The following is a 23,400-nucleotide window of genomic DNA, read 5'->3' as shown; positions in this document are numbered from 1 at the left end:
ATTCAGATTGCCATCCACCACATAGAGGGGGGTCCTGTGGTGGATAGAGATGCCGCCCCACACCATGACGCTGCCACCACCGAACCGGTGACGTTGTCTAACGTTAACGTCAGCGAAGCGCTCCCCAGGACGTCTGTAGACACGAATCCGACCGTCGTTGAACTGGAGACTAAACCTGGACTCATCAGTGAACATCACTCGACCCCACTGAACACGTTGCCACCGCAGATGAAGTGGGCACCAGTGACGTCTGGCCGTTCTGTGACGTGGTAGAAGTGGTGGTCGAACAGCCTGGCGATGGCAGCGTAGATTATTGGCTCTCGGACGATTGCGTATGGTTTGATCAGACACTCGAGTTCCAGTCGCAGTCCGCAGATTGTCACGTAATCGGCGTGCAGTGGTTGTGCGTTGACGTAGAGCCATATTGGTGATGTAGCAGTCCTCTCTATTTGTAGTGCTTCGGGGTCTTCCCGAACGTGGACGATTTCGAACAGAATTCGTTGCTTGGTACCGTTGCCACAGTCGGCCAACGACACTCTGACTGACACCAAGTCTCAGAGCAACATTTCTTTGCGTATTACCATCCTGAAGCCAAGCAATAGCCCTTCCTCGATCTTCGATAGTCAGTTGACGTCGTACCATTGTCGAATTTGGAGTGTGCACCGTACACGAACGCAAGCTCCAATTATACGGAAATTCAGCATTGGGAACATGGAATACACATGCAAAGCGTGCAAATGAAGAGCTTTGTGAAAAAGCAAGTTATGGGCACTTAGCAGACCTTTCGCTTTCACCCTAATTTACGTGCAAATGTAAGCATGTTTTCACCATTAGAACTAGTCGACAGTGTCAATGACAGTGGATTTTAATTCATTTATGGGTTGCTTAGACCCACTTTCGTCAAAATGGAACAATACCATGCGTGAAATTATGGTCTAGCTAATATAATTGACATTCAGAAAATAATGTCGAAAATATCGTCTGACCCTTAAATTCTTTTGAGTAGTATATATGTGGGACAAACAGACAGATAGACAGACAGACAGACAGAAGGATGGAGACAAAACCTATAGTCCCCTCCATCTGGACCCGTAGGTAACTAAAAAGAGTTAATCTCATCCAAAAAGAGAGATGAAAAGAAAGATGTAAACTGTACACCCGATCACACTTACTGAACAACCATCAAAGAAAAAAACGAAAACAAACAAACCCTTGTTTCATCTGGTCCAAAACCTTGGAGAAGATATTGAAATTATACAGATAAATACACTGCTAGAATCCAGTGTTTAGCATAATATGAATCCAATGAAGCTTGTTTTGTTTAATAACATCACTAGAACACATCGGCTATTGGGTGTCAAACATTTGGTAATTTTGACATGTAGTTTTAGAGAGAAAACCTGCTACATTTTTTTCCATTAGTAGCAAGGGATCTTTTATATGCACAGGCAGGATAGTACATACCACAACCTTTGATATATCAATCGTGGTGCACTGGCTGGAATGAGATGAATCCAATGAGCGCATTTGTATCGAGTGGGGACATTACATGTAATATCTTGGACGACTTGGTGTTTCTGGGAAATATTACTATATATTAAGTAATGCATGTTAGTATACTTTTAATAATGAAGGTGCCATTTTTAAACGTTGAACCTCTCCCTGGAAACTATAGGTATCCTTTTTAAATGTTACACCCCTCTGAATACTGCAGGTCCTCTATTTAAATATTGCAGCCCTTCTTCAGAAAATCATCACATCTGCCCCTGATCCCCATGGACAGACAAGTAATCTTAATAGGCATAGGTTTTAAAATGCACACACAGTAATTTGTAGCAATAAAAATATTACCTTCTGTTGGGCAGTGTCTCGGACAACCAAATCTTTTCTTTCTTGAGCCACTTTCTCAGCCAGCATTTCAAACTGATCACGATAGCTGCATCAGGCTAAGGATCATTTTCAAAGAATTCCATACCCAAAAAATTAAATACTATATTTTAGTTATATATACTCTTCAAAAAAAGAAACGCAAAAGGGTACAAATGGGTTATAACTCCGATTTTATGTTTCCTGCCGGTTCATGCTTTGTGAATATAAGGTCATTGCATGTCCCAAACACATTCCCACGGTTACATTCGATAAAACGCAGCTACTGTACAATAAAGTTCCAAAATGTGAATATTCGCAAAAACGCAGCCACGTGCAAACCTTGTCACCACTGCACGTGCGTTGTCTGCACGTGCAACATGAACACCGACAGTATAAAAGTGCAGGGTGTTCGCTTGCCTGGCCTCTGTATCTGGCCGACAGTTGACAATCCAGGACATGCCACGTCTCAGTGAACCGCAGAGAAACAATGCCATCGGCCGACTAGACGCAGGCGAATCCAGAACGGCCGTTGCCAGGGCATTCCATGTGTCCCCAAGCACCATCTCCAGACTGTGGGACCGTTACCAGCAACATGGATCAACACGTGACCTCCCTAGATCCGGTCGACCACGGGTCACTACCCCCGGGCAGGACCGCTACATCCGGGTACGCCACCTTCGGGAACGATTGACTACTGCCACCTCCACAGCCGCAGCAATACCAGGTTTGCGCAGGATATCCGACCAGACCGTACGGAACCGCCTACGTGAGGTAGGAATTCGTGCCAGACGTCCAGTTCGAGGTGTCATCTTAACACCACAACACCGTCGACTCCGACTGCAGTGTTGCCAGATTCATCGACAATGGCCTCAACTGCGATGGAGACAGGTGTGGTTCAGTGACGAGTCCCGATTTCTGCTCCGACGTCATGATGGAAGATGTCGCGTGTATAGGTGTCGTGGTGAACGTTATGCGGCAAACTGCGTGCAGGAAGTGGACAGATTCGGCGGGGGTAGTGTCATGGTGTGGGCAGCCATCTCACACACTGGCAGAACTGACCTGGTCCACGTGCAGGGCAACCTGAATGCACAGGGCTACTTTGACCAGATTCTCCGGCCACACATCGTTCCAGTTATGGCCAACGCCAACGCAGTGTTCCAACATGACAACGCCAGGCCTCACACAGCACGTCTCACAACGGCTTTCCTACAGAACAACAACGTTAATGTCCTTCCTTGGCCATCGATATCACCGGATTTGAACCCAATTGAGCATCTATGGGACGAGTTGGACCGACGCCTCCGACAGCGACAACCACAACCCCAGACCCTGCCCGAGCTGGCAGCAGCCTTGCAGGCCGAGTGGGCCACCATCCCCCGGGACGTCATCCGTACTCTGGTTGCTTCAATGGGCAGGCGGTGCCAGGCAGTTGTCAACACACGCGGAGGCCACACCCGGTATTGACTCCAGATGACCTTGACCTTGGTGGTGTGTCCTATCACTTACTCACAATGGACTAGAGTGAATTGTGAACAATCCTGCAACATTTGGTAATTATCGGACTCACCATTCAATAATTAAATCAATTCTCCAAATGTTACGACAATGTGGTTTTGCGTTTCTTCTTTTGAAGAGTATATAAAACATAGCTTGGAGAAAACTTGGTGTTTTCTCTCTAGTTATTCAAAAATAAATAAATTAAAAACAAATTAAATTAAAAAACATACAAATGTTTAACATGCCTTGAGATGAACATTCATAGATGCAACTTTTAACCACATTTCATTGATGTAGGACTTACAGTTTAGTTTAATTGAGTTCTTAAAAAATAAATAAATTAAAAACAAATTAAATTAAAAAAAAAAACAGAAATTTTTAACATGCACTGAGATGAAAATTCATAGATGTTGATGTAAGACTTATAGTTTGTAAGAAATGGAGCTACCTGTAAGTACAAAAATTTAACGGTTGGGCCAAATGCAAAAGATGACCACCGTCACTGTCGAAAAAGTAAAATCTATATCTAGTCTTTTGACTTCATCAAGGTGAGACAAAAATGTCATTTTATCTTTTGTCCAGTTGACTTCAAATAGTAATATCCTGATGTCATTTGTCCAGTTGACATCAAATAGTAATACCCTGATATTTTGTCTTCAGGTTATAAAAAGCATATTAAAGGATACTAGTTTTCAAGCGAGTCTATCTCATTCTGGCGTTTTTCAGCATCAGTTCTTCTCTTTTCCCTGGCATACTGTCGGATCTCTTTGATTCGATCTTTCTGAATATCCAGTCCTTCTTTGAACAGGTTCTTGAAAATCTTTAAAAATAAGTTGACATAATATTATGAACTAACTTTGCACCATCCAATCAACTTTCGATAATACAATCAGTTATAAAGGATTGTTAGGACTATATTGTATTTCCTGGGATAGACCCGTCAAATTTTCCTATTCCAATCTATTCAAATCGTCTTATTTCCACCTTTAATATCTATTCTATATCTGGGGTTTTTTAAAACAGTTTTCATATGTATTTCATAATTTAAACTGCATGAATAATTAGTTGACATTTTCCACGACAATTAATTATGGATTACATAATCGATCATCCAGAGATGAACTTTTGATTATTATCAATCGCCACAACACCACTAAAAGTTTGTTTTGTTTAACGACACTACTAGAGCACATTGATTTATTAATCATCAGCTATGGGATGATTAAACATTTGGTAGTTTTGACAATCAGAGAGGAAACCCACATTTTTCCATTAGTAGTAAGGAATCTTTTATATGCACTATTCCAGACAGGATAGCACATACCACATACTTTGATATACGAGTTGTAATGCACTAGCTGGAACTAGAAACAGCCCATTGGGCCCACCATCGGGGATCGATCCCAAACCGACCGCGAATCAAGAGAGTGCTTTACCACTGGGTTACGTCCCACTCCCCACAACACCATTAAGTCTAACTGTTATTAACAATGGCCTAAAATATACACTCATTAGCAAGTGTCCAAACTAACAACTGGACCATGTTCTTCTTCATTTTACTCACCATTTCTTCTCTGGTTCGCCTCTTCAGCATTTTCGCTCTCATTCTCACTTGGTATTCATCGTAGTAGCGCCTTGCTCGAGATGACTGGATTCGCTTTTCGTGTACTTTATTCCGGAATGCAATTTGCTGTTTTTGACGATCTTTTATTTCTCTCTAAAAAGACACATTTTGAAAATAATGTAATACTTTAAATAAGTATTTTGCGCAATTAAATGTTTAGGTAACCTCTGGATGTTCATTAAAAAACAATTAAATTATATTTGAATTAATTACTTTTAAAAGAATTTTAAATTTGTGAAATCAATGATTAATCTTGTGCTATTTTAAATATTACAAAAAAATAAAAAAATAATATATATATATATTTTTTAAATTAATTAGAAATTGTATTAAACAAACACCTATTTCACAATGCCAGTTTTTAATAACATCTTTAGGCAGCTATATAATACAAGGTTGATTGTATGTGAAAATCGGGTTCAGTCATTTAATAATTTAACAATGTCCTTGTTTTTTTCTCTATGATTAATATATGTTACACTGTATGTAAAAGTTGGGTTCACTCAATGATAGAAACATTTAATAACACATCATTATCCTTATACATATATAATAATAATAATAATAATAATAATTAAAAACCATGTCCAATACAGGTTTGATTATGTGAAAGTCAGGCATTTAATAAATTACCAATCTCCTTGTGTGTTCTATCTGTTTTTTCACTATGTTTGTCAGAACCGTATGTTTCTTTTCTGCCTCTTCCATCTGAAAAATAATAAATTGGTTTTAAATTAAATAAAAGAAAAAAACATTTACAATAATTCTGTGTGATACAACAGCCTCACAGTTGAAGTTAGAGATTATTTTGCCACAAAATCAATGCAAATTTTCATTACTTTTATGCATATTTCAAAAATATTATTTAAAAGTCGCACATTTTAATAAAACCAGTTACAAAATATACCAAACCGTGTCAATATCCAGTTAAGAGAAAAACTAAGACACCACCTATTCAATGATGTTTCATACCTAACTATTTTTGTTTGATTTTATTGATGACACTAAAAGGCTACTCAAAACATTTGTACCTTCCCAATAAGTCTTATCTTACTGATACTGAAGAGTGAATACCACAAAATATACAAGTGGAAAGGAAAGAAAAGAAGAATTGTTTAATGATACCTCTTCACATTTTAAATTACGATTATTTTAGTGTCACACGAGCTTATTTTGACATCTGCTACCACATAGGCTACTCCTACTTAAAAAGCAGCCAGGAATCTTTTATATGAACTTTCACATTGATTTTAATTATCAATCTGATAGTGGGTAGAGAAAGATTTTAATTTAGTTTGAAGATTGTTTTCTTTAACGACACCCCACTTGAGCACATTGATTTATTAATCATTGGCTATTGGATGTCAAACATTTAGTAATTTTAACATATTATAGTCTATTAGATAAGAATCCCACTACATTTTCCCATTAGTAGCAAGGGATCTTTTATATGCACAATCCCACAGATAGGATAGAACATACCACAGCCTTTGCTATACCAGTCACGGTGCACTGGCTGGAACGAGAAATAACCCAATAGTCCCACCGATGGGGATTGATCCCAAACCGACTGCGCATCAGGAAGATGCTTTACCACTGAGCTACGTCCTGCCCATCTTTAGTTTGAAATTAAAGTACTTCCAATGGGTAGCAAATTATATTGGCAGTAGCTCAGTAAGATGTAATAATGAAGAGCATTTTTTTGCTGCAGTATGTAGAGTTAAAGGAAATTATATAGGAATATAAAATTAATAATATAATTTTGCTTTAACCTGTTCTTGAGCTTTGCTTTTCCTTCTCCTCTTCTCTTCATAGGCTCTCGTCAGTCTGTCTATCTGAGAGATTCCTTGCCGCCACAACTCGTGCCATGTGCTTCTCTGACAGATACAGATAGGGAAACTCTTCCAGGAGTAAAGGAAGCAGATCTTCTTCATCGTCAACTGTCACTGGTAATAAACAGCAAACGTCATGATTTTATTAAACATGAAATTATTTTTAATAAACGATAAACAAAAGTCATAGCTACGTGTATACAACAAACCAACCTTATTTTTAATGAACAGGCATATTTTACTTTATGTTATGTTAATAAATTTATTTCAGTTTATTTCTGTGCTTAAGTCATATTATATTAAGGTTCAAGCATGCTGTCCTGGGCGCACATCTAATGGATGAATGGTCAGTCATTAATGAAAAAGAGGTTGGTTTTACTTTAGTGGGCCCCACTGTGCTGTGAACTTGATGCTTTAAAAGCAGTCCACTTTTTACGACTTTGCAGGTGAAATAGAAATTCACATTCTAAAACAACCATTTTTTTTTTTTAAAATACAGATTATTTTTCAAAATACAGATGTACGTTCAATTATCTCATCTTCTACCTAGCTCGTTGACTCTGTCATATTTCAATTCCATAATGCTCTAAAGTACGTCTCAGAGATCCCAATTTTCCAAGCACTATCCCAAAACCCTCCTTTCACCTTATGCTGTCTTATTTTCAGCAGACCGTATTTTGTCTTGACAGGACTATTCCTTTTGGCCTGTTATTTAAAAAAACAACAACAACAAAAAAACAGCAGGCCATATTTTACTTCTTATTTTTAGTCCTGGAATTATAAAGAAGCAAGTTCTGGGATTAGAACCCATACCTACTACATGTACGAGCTTTAAAATAACCGGGTTAATACACTAAATTATCACATGGGTTTATGACATGGATATCATGGGTAAGTTACAGGATAAATAGTAATACCAGAGTATTTATTTTTGTTTTCATACATGTAGGTTGTTTTTTGTGTGACTAATAAAAGTGGATATTATGATCAGTTCTGGGATTAGAACCCAGTACCTACTACACGTACTAGCTTTAAATCAGCGGTTCAATCACCATACTATTGATGTAAGTAACATCAGTTTTAACAAAAAGACATCCATAATGAGCAGTGTGGTTCATGTTTGTAGACTAAACCTCTTTGAAGATCAATAAAACAATCAATTACTACTTAAAGATAAAATACACTAAATCTACATGTATTAATATTAATTAAGTCTGTTACATTTTTTAAATCTTCTAATCAGATCTTACTCTCAAACAACAAATTAACTTAATTATAATACATCTAATGAATAAAACGAACTACCATTAATCTTACACTGAGACAGACAAATGTAACCAAAAAGTCTCTGAAGTCCTTCAAACAATAGATTAATAATTAAGATGCCTGATTAATAAAATTCTTTAATTTTACATTGTGTAGGTAAAATAGTCTTTGAAGTCTCCAAACACATTCTCTGTATATAATTAAGTACATGACAAAAGAAATTCGGAAAACAAAACCACCTACAATCATGAAAATGTTTTCTCCTTAATAATTTTAAGGTGATTATCAACCAATCAGGATTCCTGCTGATAAAGGGCCGACCAATCAGGATTACAGGACTTAGAAATAATCCAACGACCAGAGAGCTTGACTTAATAGCTAATTGGGATTAACAAGTGGTAGTGAAAGTTGACACAATGGCTGTCTAATTAAAATGCCAATCAAGGCAGATGATGTCTTGGTGACAACGGTGTTGACAAACAAACTACTTCTCTTTAAATAGCTGTAGTGAAAAAATAAATATCAGTGTTGAAGATTATGTGACCTTTACATGTGTGTGTTTCCTTTGCTGTGAAAATTGATATCAGAGGCCATTAACTAACGAATTTGTGAGAGAAAAACAACAACTGGTAAGTAGATTTATCCAAAAAAGGAATTGGACTTTTAGTATTGAATCTTGGTTGTTAAGGAGTCAAGGCAATTAGAACATATCCAGTGGAATTGAAAATGTCTAATTTCCCATGACCTCTTGGAATTAATAAGAGTTAAACCTTTCACACAATCAAACTGCACGTTACAAATCATTGTGTAAAGTGAAACTAGCAATCCATTTTGAACAGGTATGTTTTATATAGTAATACTATAGTATTTATTTTTGTTTTCATTGGGTTTTTTTTATGTCTAACAGAAGTGGCTATTATGATTAGTTATCATTAAAATGTGAAAAATGTCATATAATACTAAATCCTTTTTCAAGAGCAGAAAAACTGTATTTGAACTAGTCACTTATAATATATATATATAAAAAAAAAACAAAAAAAAAAACAACAATATATACAAACAATATATATATATATATATATATATATATATATATATATATATATAATGTAAGTTTCAACATAAATTAGGGCAATATCAGTAATTACATGTATAATAATATCACGAGGCAATCTTTATGTCAATATCAAATCAGAAAAACATGATTTTAAATTATTTTTTTAATAAAGATGAAAAATGCTTTTATTTGTCTAGCTGGACAAGGCCCTATATTTCTGTGACTTGATTCTTTTTTCACTGGCCTCCCACCCAACCCTTAGGTATTTTATGCTAGGTACAGCCCTGCGAATGGTAAAATGTTTATTTAGTAAATGTATAAAACTATTTCATTATTTTTCAGATCCACAATCATCAAGGTACGATGGAACAAATGAACGTTTAACACTTCAGTACAAAACCCACTACCAGCTATTGCGTGGACACAACAAAATGAAAATTATGTCAAAAACACTCCAGAATCTGTTGTCCAGAAACTACTTTATGGATTCATTGAAGATAATCAGAGACATTCATGTAAGAGAGAAGCATCCATTAATCAAAATATGAAAACAAAAGAATGAAAGATCTCTGGCAAATGGCAAATACAAACCAGTTTAAACAAAGATGAATGTATTTACAAAGTAACAAGGACATAGCATGAAGAAGAAGATACTGAAGATTTATTAAACTGAATAGTTCATTGTGGCGAAATTTGCAGAAAATGCAGGTGTACTATCATGATTGTTAATATCAAAATCAAATTCTTGCTAAAAGGATTCAGTAAGAAAAAAAAAGAAGCTTGTGTGTAAAATGAAAGCAAACCTCTGATTTCATTATCATCAATTTACTTGCACTTAAAACAAATTTGCATGGGCACTTAATTGAATTATAATTTATTTAACTTTAATGCTTAATTTTCATTTGTTAAATTTATACACTGTTGAATTTTAAGATATATATTTTTCTATTTTATTTACACATTGTTACATTTACATTTTATTTTCCGTTTTACCTTTAATATATACATGTATAGTTGTAACTTTTTTCTATTTTATTTACACGTTGTTATATTAACATTTTATTTTCCATTTTAACTTTAATATATATAGTTAGATCTTTTTAAAATACCTTTTCTTATTATACAATTGGCTGTGATAAACGAGTTAATGAAAGCTGGCTGTGATAAAAATGCCACCTTCTATTTGTATTTAAATCAAAAATATTTTTTGTTAACTATGGCTCAGTATTTTCCCAATGATGTTAACAAGTTAAAATATTAGCATAAGTAATCAAATAAGAAAAACTAGAATTATTCTATTAATCAAAAGGACAACAGATAAGATACAATAAAATAAAAAGGTTTTACTTTCAATCATTATTTGTTTCTCAGTGTTTCAAATACTAAGTTCTTCTGATGATGATATCAGTAATTTTGTAGTTTAGAAAGAAGTTTTATTATTATCAAATACCAAATTATCATATTTATAAAAATGTCACTGTGATAACATTATCTGTGATAAATATAGTTCTTTTGTTATAATTTTATTTTATGTTGACCTTGATATTTTTACATTCATCCATTAAATTAGTTTTACCAAGCATCTGTGATAAAAAGCATTTTTGTGATAACATTTTTCTGTGATATTTTATTTATTGATATGTTGAGTTTGATATATTTACATGTTGATTTTAATGTACATCTGTCCATCAAATCAGTTTTACAAAATATCTGTGATAAAAAGGCATGTTTGCGATAAAAAAAATTCTGCAATATATTTGTTGAGTTTAAAATATTTGTGTTGAATTTATCCGTCTATAAAGTTTAATTTTTTTTAAACATCTGTGATAACATTTTTCTGTGATATATATTTTTATTAACATGTTGAGTTTAAAATATTTACATATGTTGAGTTTAATATATTACATCTGTCCATCAATTATGTTGGGTTCAATGTATTTACATACGTTGACTTGAACATACCGTAGTTACATGTGGCTATAAAATAGGTTTTTTTAAAAACATCTGTGATAAGCATTTCTGTGATAATATTTTTCTGTGATATATTTTTATTAACATGTTGAATTTTAAATATTTATATATGTTGAGTTTAATATACCTATATCCGTCCATCAATTACGTTGAGTTTAATATATTTACATATATGTTGATTTAAATATATTTACATCTGTCCATAATTTTTAATTTTTTTTATTATTTGTGATAAAGCATTTCTGTGATACCATTTTTCTGTGATATATTTTTATTAACATGTTGAGTTTAAAATATTTACATATGTTGAGTTTCATATATTATATCCGTCCATCAATTATGTTGGATTCAATATGTTTACATATGTTGACTTGACTATACCGTAGTTACATCTGGCTATAAAATAGGGTTTTTTTAAAACATCTGTGATAAAGCATTTCTGTGATAATATTTTTCTGTGATATATTTTTATTAACATGTTGAGTTTCAAATATTTATATATGTTGAGTTTAATATATCTATATCCGTCCATCAATTATGTTGAGTTTAATATATTTACATATATGTTGATTTAAATATATTTACATCTGTATATAATTTCTTTTCTTTTTTTAATAATCTGTGATAAAAGCATGTCTGTGATAACGTTTTTCTGTGATATATTTTTATTAACATGTTGAGTTTAAAATATTTATATATGTTGAGTTTAATATATCTATATCCGTCCATCAAATATGTTGAGTTTAATATATTTACATATATAACGGCTTAAATATATTTACATCCGTGCATAAAATTGTTTTCTTTTTTTAAATCATCTGTGATAAAAGCATGTCTGTGATACCATTTTTCTGTGATATATTTTTATTAACATGTTAAGTTTAAAATATTTACATATGTTGAGTTTAATATATTATATCCGTCCATCAATTATGTTGGATTCAATATATTTACATATGTTGACTTGAACATACCGTAGTTACATCTAGCTATAAAAAGTTTTTTTTTAAATATCTGTGATAAAGCATTTCTGTGATAATATTTTTCTGTGATATATTTTTATTAACATGTTGAGTTTCAAATATTTATATATGTTGAGTTTAATATATCTATATCCGTCCATCAATTATGTTGAGTTTAATATATTTACATATATGTTGATTTAAATATATTTACATCTGTATATAATTTTTTTTTTTTTTTAATTATCTGTGATAAAAGCATGTCTGTGATAACATTTTTCTGTGATATATTTTTATTAACATGTAGAGTTTAAAATATTTACATATGTTGAGTTTAATATATTACATGTATATCTGTCCATCACATATGTTGGGTTCAATATATTTACATATGTTGACTTAAACATTTAAATTCGTCCACAAAATAAATATATATTTAAATCTGATAAAAGCATCTCTGTGATACCATTTTTTGGTGATCTTTTTTTTTAACATGTTGAGTTTAAAATATTATATACATGTATGCCGAGTTTAATATATTTATTTCCATTCATCAGTTATGTTGAGTTCCAATATATTTAGATATGTTCACTTGAACATATCTACATGTATATCCGTGTACATACTAGTTATTTTTTTTTTTAAACATGTGATAAAAGCATGCCTGTGATAAAAAAAAACGTCTGTGATATTGTTTTATTAATATGTTGAGTTTAAATATTTTCATATGCCGAGTTTACTATAAATGTGATTTAAATTCCAAAACTTGATTTTAAAAAAATTCTAGTTAATAAAATAGCCTGTATTTTTCTATTTTCCACAATTTACATATACATTATATCAAGGCAAATTTTTAAACATAATCTCTGTGATACCATTTTTTGGTTTTTTTTTTTCATTTATTGCATTGACATTCCATCAAATGTGATTTTATCATTGTGTTGTCTCTTCATGTTATGTGATATTTTATATGTTGGTTGTTAAATATTTTCATATGCTGAGTTTACTATAAATGTCACTTGATTTAAAAAAATTCTAGTTATGTATTCTATTTTTATATTGTGTTGTCTCTTCGTGTTATGTTTATATTGTGTTGTCTCTTCATGTTATGTTTATATTGTGTTGTCTCTTCATGTTATGATTATATTGTGTTGTCTCTTCATGTTATGTTTCTGTGTTTACAATAAAAGTGATGGTCAAAGTGTATTGCTTTTGTTTTAAAATTAAGAAAAGAAATGAATCAAACTTCTTACTTTTATATTAAAAATGTGCTCCATAATTACAAATACTGCTACCAAACAGCAGCAAGGGATCTCTTATGTGTAGTTTTCTACAAACAGGGCAGGTCATACCATGACCTTTGATGTACCAGTTGTGGGGCACTGGTAGTTACCGGTACTAGTATCAGAATATGGTTCTGACCATTTTGGCAACCATTTTTAACAGAGGGGCACAACATCAAATATATACTACTACTCGTCAAATTCATGTCAATTGCAAATTTTAGGAAAAATTGACAAATTTTATTTTAATTTGGTGAAGAAGAAATTTGTTGTTTAATGACACCACTAAAGCACATTGATTTATTAATCAATGGCTACTGGATGTCAAACATTTGGTAATTTTTACATTTAGTTTTAGAGAAGAAACCTGCTACATTTTTCCATTAATATGCACCATTCCACAGACAGGACTGCACATACCACGGCCTTTGATATACCAGTGGAACGAGAAATAGCCCAATGGGTCCACCGATGGGGATCAATCCAAAACCGACCACGCATCAAGCAAGCACATTTACCACTGGGCTATGTCCGCCCCTTAATTTGGTGAAAACATTTTATGTAATAATTGATATTTGTTGTAAAATAACTGAGGGTTTTGCATTTTTTAAAAGATAATTTAGTTACAAAAGTGCCATTTCCCCTGTATACCGAAAGCATTAGTTCACATCTTAATATACAGTTAAACTTTGTTGAAGAGATTCAACGAAAAAAATTTAAGATATTGTTTGTTCAGATAAACATAATAGGTATTAATATACAGCCAAACAAATAATAAGTATCAAGATATAGTCAAACTTTATTGAAAGGCGTAAATCACAATCTGCAGATATCAGTGGTTCAGACAAACACAACAATTACCAAATTGAATACAACCAGTCAAACTTTGTTGAAGGAAATATACCAAAAATCTTAAGATATCGGTGGTTTAAGCAAAAATAATAGGTGTCAATATACAACATTATCGAAAAGATTAAACCAAAACATTTTAAGATATCAGTGGTTCAGACAAAAATAATAGGTGTCAATATACAACATTGTCGAAGAGATTAAACCAAACATTTTAAGATATCAGTGGTTCAGACAAAAATAAAGGTAGTGGTGAAAGTTATGCTATAGAACTATTTATCAACCTCTAAATATCCTGGGCTCCCGAGATTACAAAGGTCATAACAAAAAAAAGTTTAAAGTTTGTTCTGTTCAACACCACCACTAGAGCACACTGATTTATTAATCATTGGCTGTCAAACATTAATTTTGACATATAGTCTTAAAGAGGAAACCTGCTACATTTTTCCATGAGTAGCAAGGGATCTGTTATGTGCACCATCCCACAGACAGGATAACACATACCAGGGCCTTTGATATACCAGTCATGATGCACTGGCTGGAATGAGAAATAGTTATGATAACAAACTCTTACTGTATTTATTGTCGTAGATACAAAACATTTCAACGTTTTGCTTGCTGCCGAAAAGGTAAACTCCATCTAGTTTTAATGATTTTAATTATTAGTATTAAAAGGGGGTAGACACCAATTTCACATTGGAGGGAAATAAGGGGGTTTGCACCAGGCAGCAAATTCTGTGAGTAGAGGCTCAGGAAGACTTAATATCTGATAACATTTCCTGATGAAAGTATGCAGTATTAAAACAAGAATTCAGCAAAAAAAAAGAAAAAAAGAATTCAGCAAAAAAAGAAAAGAAAAAAAGAATTCAGCAGAATTAAATGTCTCACCTACCATAAAACAATTTCACTGTCCTGTGATGAACAACTACAGGGCACAATATTTAACACGAACAGCCATTCTGCAGCAAAATTAAATATACGCGAACCGCGAACCGCAAATCGCAGATGTTCAGAAATTAAAACTTGCAAACTTCACGATTACAGGAAGTTTATTATACAGTTGAGTATTGTAATTTCGAAACTCTAAAGTTTGACTAGTATTTTGACAAATGTTTTAGACTGATTTTTAGATACTTGATGCACAGCAAACCAGTAGACAACACCACATTGCAAAAGTTGTAACTTGCGACCAGTCTAAACTAAATGCTCAGTATCTACTGCTATTTTATCCCTAAAGGAATATATATTAGACATAATATTTTACAAATATTGAAAACGGTTTTAACGTAAACAGGAATCCAAAAGTGTCATAAAAAGTTGAAAAATACTAACATCGCATAATGTCACTGTAGTATAGAAGTATCATCGATAAAGTGAAAGTAACTTGACCACCACAAAATGAGAAAAGGAATCTGGAAATGTATCTATTTTGTTTCAGTACTGGGGCTGATATTTAGTCCTTTTACAATATTGTTAACTTCAGCAAGCATTAAAGAATCTGTTTTATAAAATGTTTTCTTTTGTATTTTGTTTTAACTTTATGTTTGAGCTAAAAATTATGTATTTAAAATAAAATTTCAACGTCACTTTTGAGGTATCCAATCAGGTAACCCACAAGCTACACAAATATAATTCACGTAACCGAACAATTGGTTACCTAGGTAAAAACCACGTGAATCAAATTCCAGTTACCTCAGATTTTGAAATATTGTCCCCTGCAACTATGTTACAACTATCAGCCACGTTACACTGTGTAGGACTTACAGTTTATGAGAAACTGATCTAAATGTATAACTTTAAACAAAAAAGTTGAAGCCATCATCACTGCCGATGCTGGTGCCATCTGAAAAATAGAACCTAAAATTTAGCTTTTTATGTCGTAAAGGCGAGACAAAAACGACAAAACTTACATGATCCTCTGCGTTGAGGCGGTCCTCCAGAACTGGCACTGTGTTTCCTCACCTTCGTGCATACGGTCGGTTTTGTCACTCGACTCTTCTTAATCACTGGAATAACACCTTCAAAATAATCACATATCATTTATTATTTATGGCAAGATACAGTGGCTTATTTATTCAAAGTGGCCTATCAGGGTAAAGTATTACTTTGTTGCAAACAAGGAAAAAACTATTTAAACAAAAATGGTAATGGAATAATTATAAAAACTTGTAAATAAAATCAGTGCATATGTCAATGCTTTGGGGAATAGCATTTCATAAAGAGTTAATGAAATTAACATTTTCACAGTTGTGCCAAATAAACTCCAGCTCAAGACATACAAGGCATTAGTTTTCTTTTGCTAAAAGATTTTACTAATACAAGTAGATTTTCTTCTATTTTTTTGGCATTCAACTATAAAAGCTGCTTTTAAGTACTTAAGTATTAAAAGTAAATACACATTGTCAAGCAACTACGCAGACAAGAAATGGAGGTACACAGTCACGCACAAGTTCTAATAGTGTTAGAGGATATTTGTGTATGACTGTTATTTTGAACTGTTGTTTTTAGATTCAACCCATCTTATAACCAGTTAAACTGTTTGCACGACTCATCTTCTTCAACATACCACAGCATTGTATTAGTGCATTTATATATATTTCATCCCCTTCCCCACCTCCAAAAATTTTAAACTCTGACAGGCCTGCAAAGGTGAATGTGAATATGTGAATACCCAATGGCTTGACTCGTCCTTTAGGTTTTAAGACATTTTTGTGTCTTGTAGTTTTGCCACCAGAAAGAACTTTCTTCTTGTACTGAGCTTCCTGAAAATTAGTAACAATAAAAAAATAGTGATATATACACTGATGCATTTTTAATTAATAATGACAACTTATATATTATTTTTGTATGTTTGATGAAATGTAGATTTGTCAATAAATGTAAAAAAAAAAAAATTCAATGCACATATAAGTAATAATAACAAATGAGTATTAGATTTGTGAATAAATGTTTTTTAAAATGTGTGGTATATTTCAATGCACATATAATTAATAATAACAAATGAAAATTTTAATGTTAGAATTGATTTCATAAACTTAACAATCTTCTGCTATAGGTTTATATTTCATATACAACATCCACCAAAGACTTTTTGAAATCTACAAGCTACTGGTACTAAAAACAGTAAATTGAAAAACAATAATAGCAATAAACAGTTTAATATACAATCAGCTCCATACCGTCTCTTTAGTTGTTGCCCTTGTTTTGCCCAACTCTTCAAATGCCTCATCAAAAAAGTCAGTATAATCTTCAGAATAAATATCCCGTAGATACTAAAACAAAAATAAAATAATAAAATAAATCACATACTATATTTTAAAAACAGAGATTACCTACATTTTGACTGGCCAACACTCATGTAACTTTATAAACTGTCATAGAATGACGTAATAATTATGTAATTGTTGGTTTTGTTTAATGATTACTGTAGATCCATTATGTATGGCGTCATGAATGTATTGCGATATGCCAACAGTAGCTCAAACTGCGTGTAGAAAGTATTGTGACATCAGATGTAGCTAACACAAAAAGTATTGCGACCTTAGCTGGTAAATAAAAACTCTCTTCAAAAGCAAACGCTTTGTGTCAGTGTTGAACAGTGCTTACTGTTACATGCCGTGTGTGGCATGTTGTGTGGCATGTTGTGTTGCACCGGTGAGCTCCAGTCCATGAATTTTTCAGTGAACGTGGATTTTAAATTAGCAATCAAGTAAAAATGTACAGAATGGTATGCTGACATTGTGGCCAAGAACCTATAATTAATAGCCTGGATCTTTATGCATTTTTCACAGCCTTTGATGAACCAATTATTGGGTTCTGGTTGGGAAGGGGGTGAAAACCCCCAACAAAATGAGGTTGGCTGGATCTTGAAAAGTGAAGGGTTACTATGACAATTTAATCTAAGAAATTTTTCAGCGACAATAAAATTTGGTATTCCATAAAAATCAACAGGTATTTAACTCGACAAAAATCACTGGCGTACCAAGAGGGGACCCAATCATAACCGTTTGTGTTCACCAAGTGGGGAAGATCAATTGTAACAGAAGTAATACAAACCTGTATAATTAAAAAAACAAAAACAAAAACAAATTGGAATAAAAAAATATTTTTAACTGTTACAATTTCTTTTTGTAAAAGTCATGACTCTGGACACAAGTTCTATCTGTCAGCACTTGAAATGCTAATTCTTTATTGCTTTTAATTATTTATATATTTTTTGTTGTTGTTGTTTATATTCAATAAAGGTTCAAGCATGCTGTCCTGGACACACACCTCAGATATCTGGATTGTCTGTCCAGGACAGAGAGTTAGTGGTTATTCAGAGAGAAGTCGATATAGTTGCCTTACACCTACCCACTGAATCGTTAAACTCACTCTGTGTGGGAGCCGGTACCAGGAAGTGAACCCAGTACCTACCAGCCGTAATTCTGATGGTTTGACCACTACACCATCGAGGTCGGTAATATATGCTAATACTAACAGCTCTCACTCATTTCCTGCCTCGTGAGATCAAATCCACAATATTAAGTACAAACCTTTGTTTTCTTTGAATGAGCAATATTCTCTTTGTTCAAGAATCGCCGGGTCTCTGCAAGCACTCCACTGGAAACTGGTTTCTTTGTGGATTCTGTGAAGTTGACTTGCTTGTTGCGACTGGCTCGTCTCTGGCCAGTTACTCCTGGCTTGGCTCGAGTCCTGCGTCTAACATCGGACGTGTACCGATTCTGTTCAGTATCACTGCTGAGGACATCTTCAATCACCTCCTCATGAGGTCTGAAAATATCACAACTTATTCAGCATCCACTGTCTGTAATGGCACATCGTTTTATTTTATCCCGCAACAGGGCTCACCCTGTATATTGCCTAAAATTAGCCAATTGCTAATTTTTATTCAAAATGGCTCCAGAATTTAGATTTTGGCTAATAAAATATTCCTCAAATTAACCACATTTTAATGATTTTCAAAGAAATACTCTACATTTCCAAAAAATTGGTTAAACCAAAATCTGTTCCAGTGTCAGCCCTGCTGCAACCACTGTTTGTACAGACTGATTAGGCCAAGTAAAAAACATTATTTGGTTCCTGTTACATGCCAAAAACAAATAGGGTAGGTAGGTAGGAATTTTTTTTAATTGTTTTTAATTAAAAGCTTAGCTTGAAGATTTTTCTTTAACGTAGCCTCTTTGACTTCGGCTTTCCCTAAGGATATCAAACACATTTTAATTTTTGACATGGGTGACTGGAGTTATGTCAAGTTCATCATCTGTTGTGCAACAAAATTTGATATATTTAATAGAAAAACGCTCGGCCAGCTGGCCAACAGTGACGTTTTAATCGTCCACTGCGATATCGTCATCCTTTAGTTCAGCTTTACAGCTGGATTGAAAATGAAATCTGACACTGGGAGGGTGAATGGTAGAAAATAATTCCTTGAATGTCGTTTCATTTGAAATTGATTTAAATAATATTATTTGATTTGAATGAGCACATTTTTGACATTCTACTCTGTAAATGGAAGACGCCATTGACACCACATGCTCTCGGACGTGTTCTCGTACTCATTCGGAACTACTCGGAACTTGTGAATCCAATCAGAACACCACGTCACATTCCGCTACGCTTATATTTCGTGGAAATGTACGAGGAGTTCCGAATGGCTCTCGGAAGCTTTTCATTTGGAACTCTTCGGAAGTAAAATTGTGCACCGTGTTCCGGGTCTTCTTCTGGTAACGAGATCTTGGACTGACAGGATCTTGGACTGACAGGATCTTGGACTGACAGATCTCTTGGCATCTCTCTATGCAGTTGTTGTTTTTAGAGTCGACGAAAATTAGGATTGATATTAATGGATTATTAAATAAAACAGGTGGAAAAAAAAAGGGGGGCAGAAAAGGTGAAAAAAAGTTTAGGGTCGGCACCAAAAATCTAGGGATGATCGGGTAACCGGAACCAAACAATTTTTTTTTACTACACGTTATTGGGACTGATTAAGGGATATTATCACTTGTCACAGGACATGAGCCCGATTCAAATCATTTACTTTTGACGAGATTTTCAATTACAGTAAAATTTGGCTATTGCGACAATCGGTGAAACTTACTAAAATTGGTCTTAATAACGAGGTGGTCCTAATACCAAAAATAATATAAACCAAGTTTTATTGATCTAGGACATACAGTTTGTGAGAAATGGAATTAAACAAAACTTTAATGTTGGAGCTAAATGTAATACCAATATGTTTTTATTTTACGTCATTCCGAGACAAAATGCTGGATGTCAATATGCAAACCTTGTTGAATGATATCACAGTATGGGGAGCAGTGGCGGATCATGGGGGTTTCCCCAGTTGCACGGAAACCCCCCTCGGCTAAAAAAACAACTCCACCACGTAGATCTAAATTGATGTCCACATAAAAATAATTTTAATTTCAAATTATAAACATTTACATATTGTTTCGGAAACCCCCCTTACCTAAAGCATAATCCACCCCTGGGGTGGTCTGAGAACATGCTTGCTTGGAAAATTATACAAGTTCTACATGTTCAGAAGCAGTTTTCTGCATTGTACAAAGTTAATTTTACAATGAAATCAACTTTTTTGTCAAAACTTTTCAAGTGTCAATCTTGATTTGGAAAAGGTGTACACAACTGAATGCATTGTAAGACCATGAATATTCTGAAAGATACAGCGAGTGGTAAAATGTCTGACACCAATGAGTATTTACCGTCTTCTGTAGACAGGATTTGGACTATCTGTTTCACTGTCACTGAGATTGTCTCGTTCTGTATAGATGCCATGTCTAGCTGCACTAGCGGACTTTGGACGGGTTTTTTTCTTTTGAACATTAACTCTGATGGGGCTGAAAACAGTATGGATAAGAGAAGTACTAAAGTATTAATCATTGGCTATTGGACGAAAACATTTGGTAAATAAAACAGTCCTAGAGAAGAAACCTGCTACTTCTTCTATTAGTATAGCAGGGGATCTTTTATATGCACCATCCCACAGACACAGGATAGCACATACCACAGCATTTGATATACCAGTCGTGGTGCACTGGCTGGAACGAGAAATAACCCAATGGGCTCACTGACATAGATGGACCATATACTGACAGTGCATCAAGCGAGTGCTTTACCACTAGGCTACATCTCGCCCGTGGATATAATGGTACAAATCCTCAAATTCGTGAAAAAATAATAGAGATATTCAGGCAAAAAATGCTAACCCGAGACCTTTTAACCATGTATTTCCATCATTCCATCCATAAAAAATTTAGTTGTAATCCATGTAATAATGTGTAATGATTTATTTGCAACCCTATATAGCTGTTTGGCAGTAATGGTAATATGAATAAATGTTGTTATCCAGATTAGGGCATTTTCATTTAATTTGGGCAAAAACCAGTCTGCCACCCACCCCCTTCCCTCCCCCTACAAAAATGGGAGCCCGTATGGCTATGGGTTAGTGTTTTATGTAGCAGCACCTGAAATTGGTTTACCTTGTTTCCTTTGAAGTGTGAAAACTTCTGCTACGATCTCCGCCACTCGATGTTGACCGATTGTCTAAAAATGAAACTTTCCGAACACCACGTCCCGGAGATGACTGAAAGAGAAGAGTTATAATGTGAATACACTACATCCAGTGTATATCATCACACTGTTATAATGTGAATACACTACATCCAGTGTATATCATCACACTGTTATAATGTGAATACACTACATCCAGTGTATATCATCACACTGTTATAATGTGAATACACTACATCCAGTGTATATCATCACACTGTTATAATGTGAATACACTACATCCAGTGTATATCATCACACTGTTATAATGTGAATACACTACATCCAGTGTATATCATCACACTGTTATAATGTGAATACACTACATCCAGTGTATATCATCACACTGTTATAATGTGAATACACTACATCCAGTATACTGAGATCCTGAAATTAATGTGATCATAATATTAATGCAAAAAATGCGAATTTGTGTTATTCGCATTAATAATATGACGCATTTATTTCTATGTCTACGTGTGACGTTTGCTGGGTCTTTGGCAACCCTGTCAAAAGCCAACTCAATCAATCGCGCAATGAAAGGGTTTTAGCATGCTAATACTGGGGTTGACAATTTTTTTTGTTTTACTGTTCATGTTTACTGCAAGTTTGTCGGCATACCAGTGCAGGGGTTTCCCTAGAGCGATAAGCCGACACGGCCCGTGCTCCCTTAGCCAGCCAAGTAAGCGCCTTCATGTCTGGTAAGCGCCTTAACTGCAGGACCGTGTCGGCTTAATTTGTAACATGTATACAAAACAATGGAGCTGTGATCCGTAACGTCATTCACCACACATTATCACACTTCCATTTGGTATCTCTGCAATTCTTTAGATGTTCACTTTGAGGTCCATTGATCGCACCGTTTTAATTGTCGGCGGGCCTGTGCTGGTCACGTGGTACAGGTGATCGGCTACTACTAATCCGCCAGATAACTGCTTGTTGTAATAGTGTATGTATGCTTGGGAATTACGCATCAAGACATACCTATTACCTATTAATTGAATAAACATCTCTGAAGGTGAAATTCTTGAGTAAAAGATGTCACCATTATTTTAATTTTGTAAAGTCTTTGAACCAAACCGACACTGCTTGTCAATTTGAATACACATGCCAGTTCAGGGCCGAAAGACATGTCGGCTATCCCAAGGGCTGAGTTCAGCCAGACCGAGCGAAAACAAAACGTTCGCTACACTGGTTTGTGCGCTTCACGTTAAACCAAATGGACACTACGGACACCAATCAAATAGTTCGCGAACGTTAGGAAGAACGTTCGTTGGCTGAACTGAGGAAAGCTCGGCGTATTATACGTCACGCTTCAGAGTCAGCTGACACCCACGTGTCAAGAGACATCGTTGCGGACATGAACAATACGATTACATGGAAGTAAATCTTGATGTAAATGTGTAGAAAAACAATAGTTGTTTGCATCAATGAATACCTAACTGCAGTTTCGTTATTTCCTTTGTCTTTGTTAATTTTGTAGCTATGGTCGAGAGCACGCACTGAGATCGCGATCGCAGGAAATGAACATGCAGTATTTATACAAATTGCAGTTAAATGTACACTGAATTAGTTTACAATAATCATGTTTGTTAGATAATGCTAGATATGTATTTGT

At 34.2% G+C, this 23,400-nt stretch overlaps 1 protein-coding gene across 1 annotated transcript in view; it reads right to left on the bottom strand.

The window, feature by feature from the left end:
• Positions 1–23,400, bottom strand: part of LOC121379044 (centrosomal protein of 95 kDa-like) — a 51,385-nt gene that overhangs the window by 4,229 nt on the left and 23,756 nt on the right. Inside the window, 12 exon segments of the mRNA XM_041507487.1 lie at positions 1,852–1,936; positions 4,053–4,186; positions 4,931–5,083; positions 5,624–5,698; positions 6,763–6,864; positions 6,866–6,936; positions 16,121–16,228; positions 16,882–16,972; positions 17,390–17,482; positions 18,746–18,983; positions 20,936–21,070; positions 21,713–21,816. Coding sequence (XP_041363421.1) covers positions 1,852–1,936; positions 4,053–4,186; positions 4,931–5,083; positions 5,624–5,698; positions 6,763–6,864; positions 6,866–6,936; positions 16,121–16,228; positions 16,882–16,972; positions 17,390–17,482; positions 18,746–18,983; positions 20,936–21,070; positions 21,713–21,816 — 1,389 coding nt within the window.

This window comes from Gigantopelta aegis, chromosome 8 (assembly GCF_016097555.1).
Source record: "Gigantopelta aegis isolate Gae_Host chromosome 8, Gae_host_genome, whole genome shotgun sequence".
Lineage (NCBI taxonomy): Eukaryota > Metazoa > Mollusca > Gastropoda > Neomphalida > Peltospiridae > Gigantopelta > Gigantopelta aegis.
The sequence above is the reverse complement of the archived record's forward strand: the minus strand, read 5'-3'. Positions and strand labels throughout refer to the sequence as shown.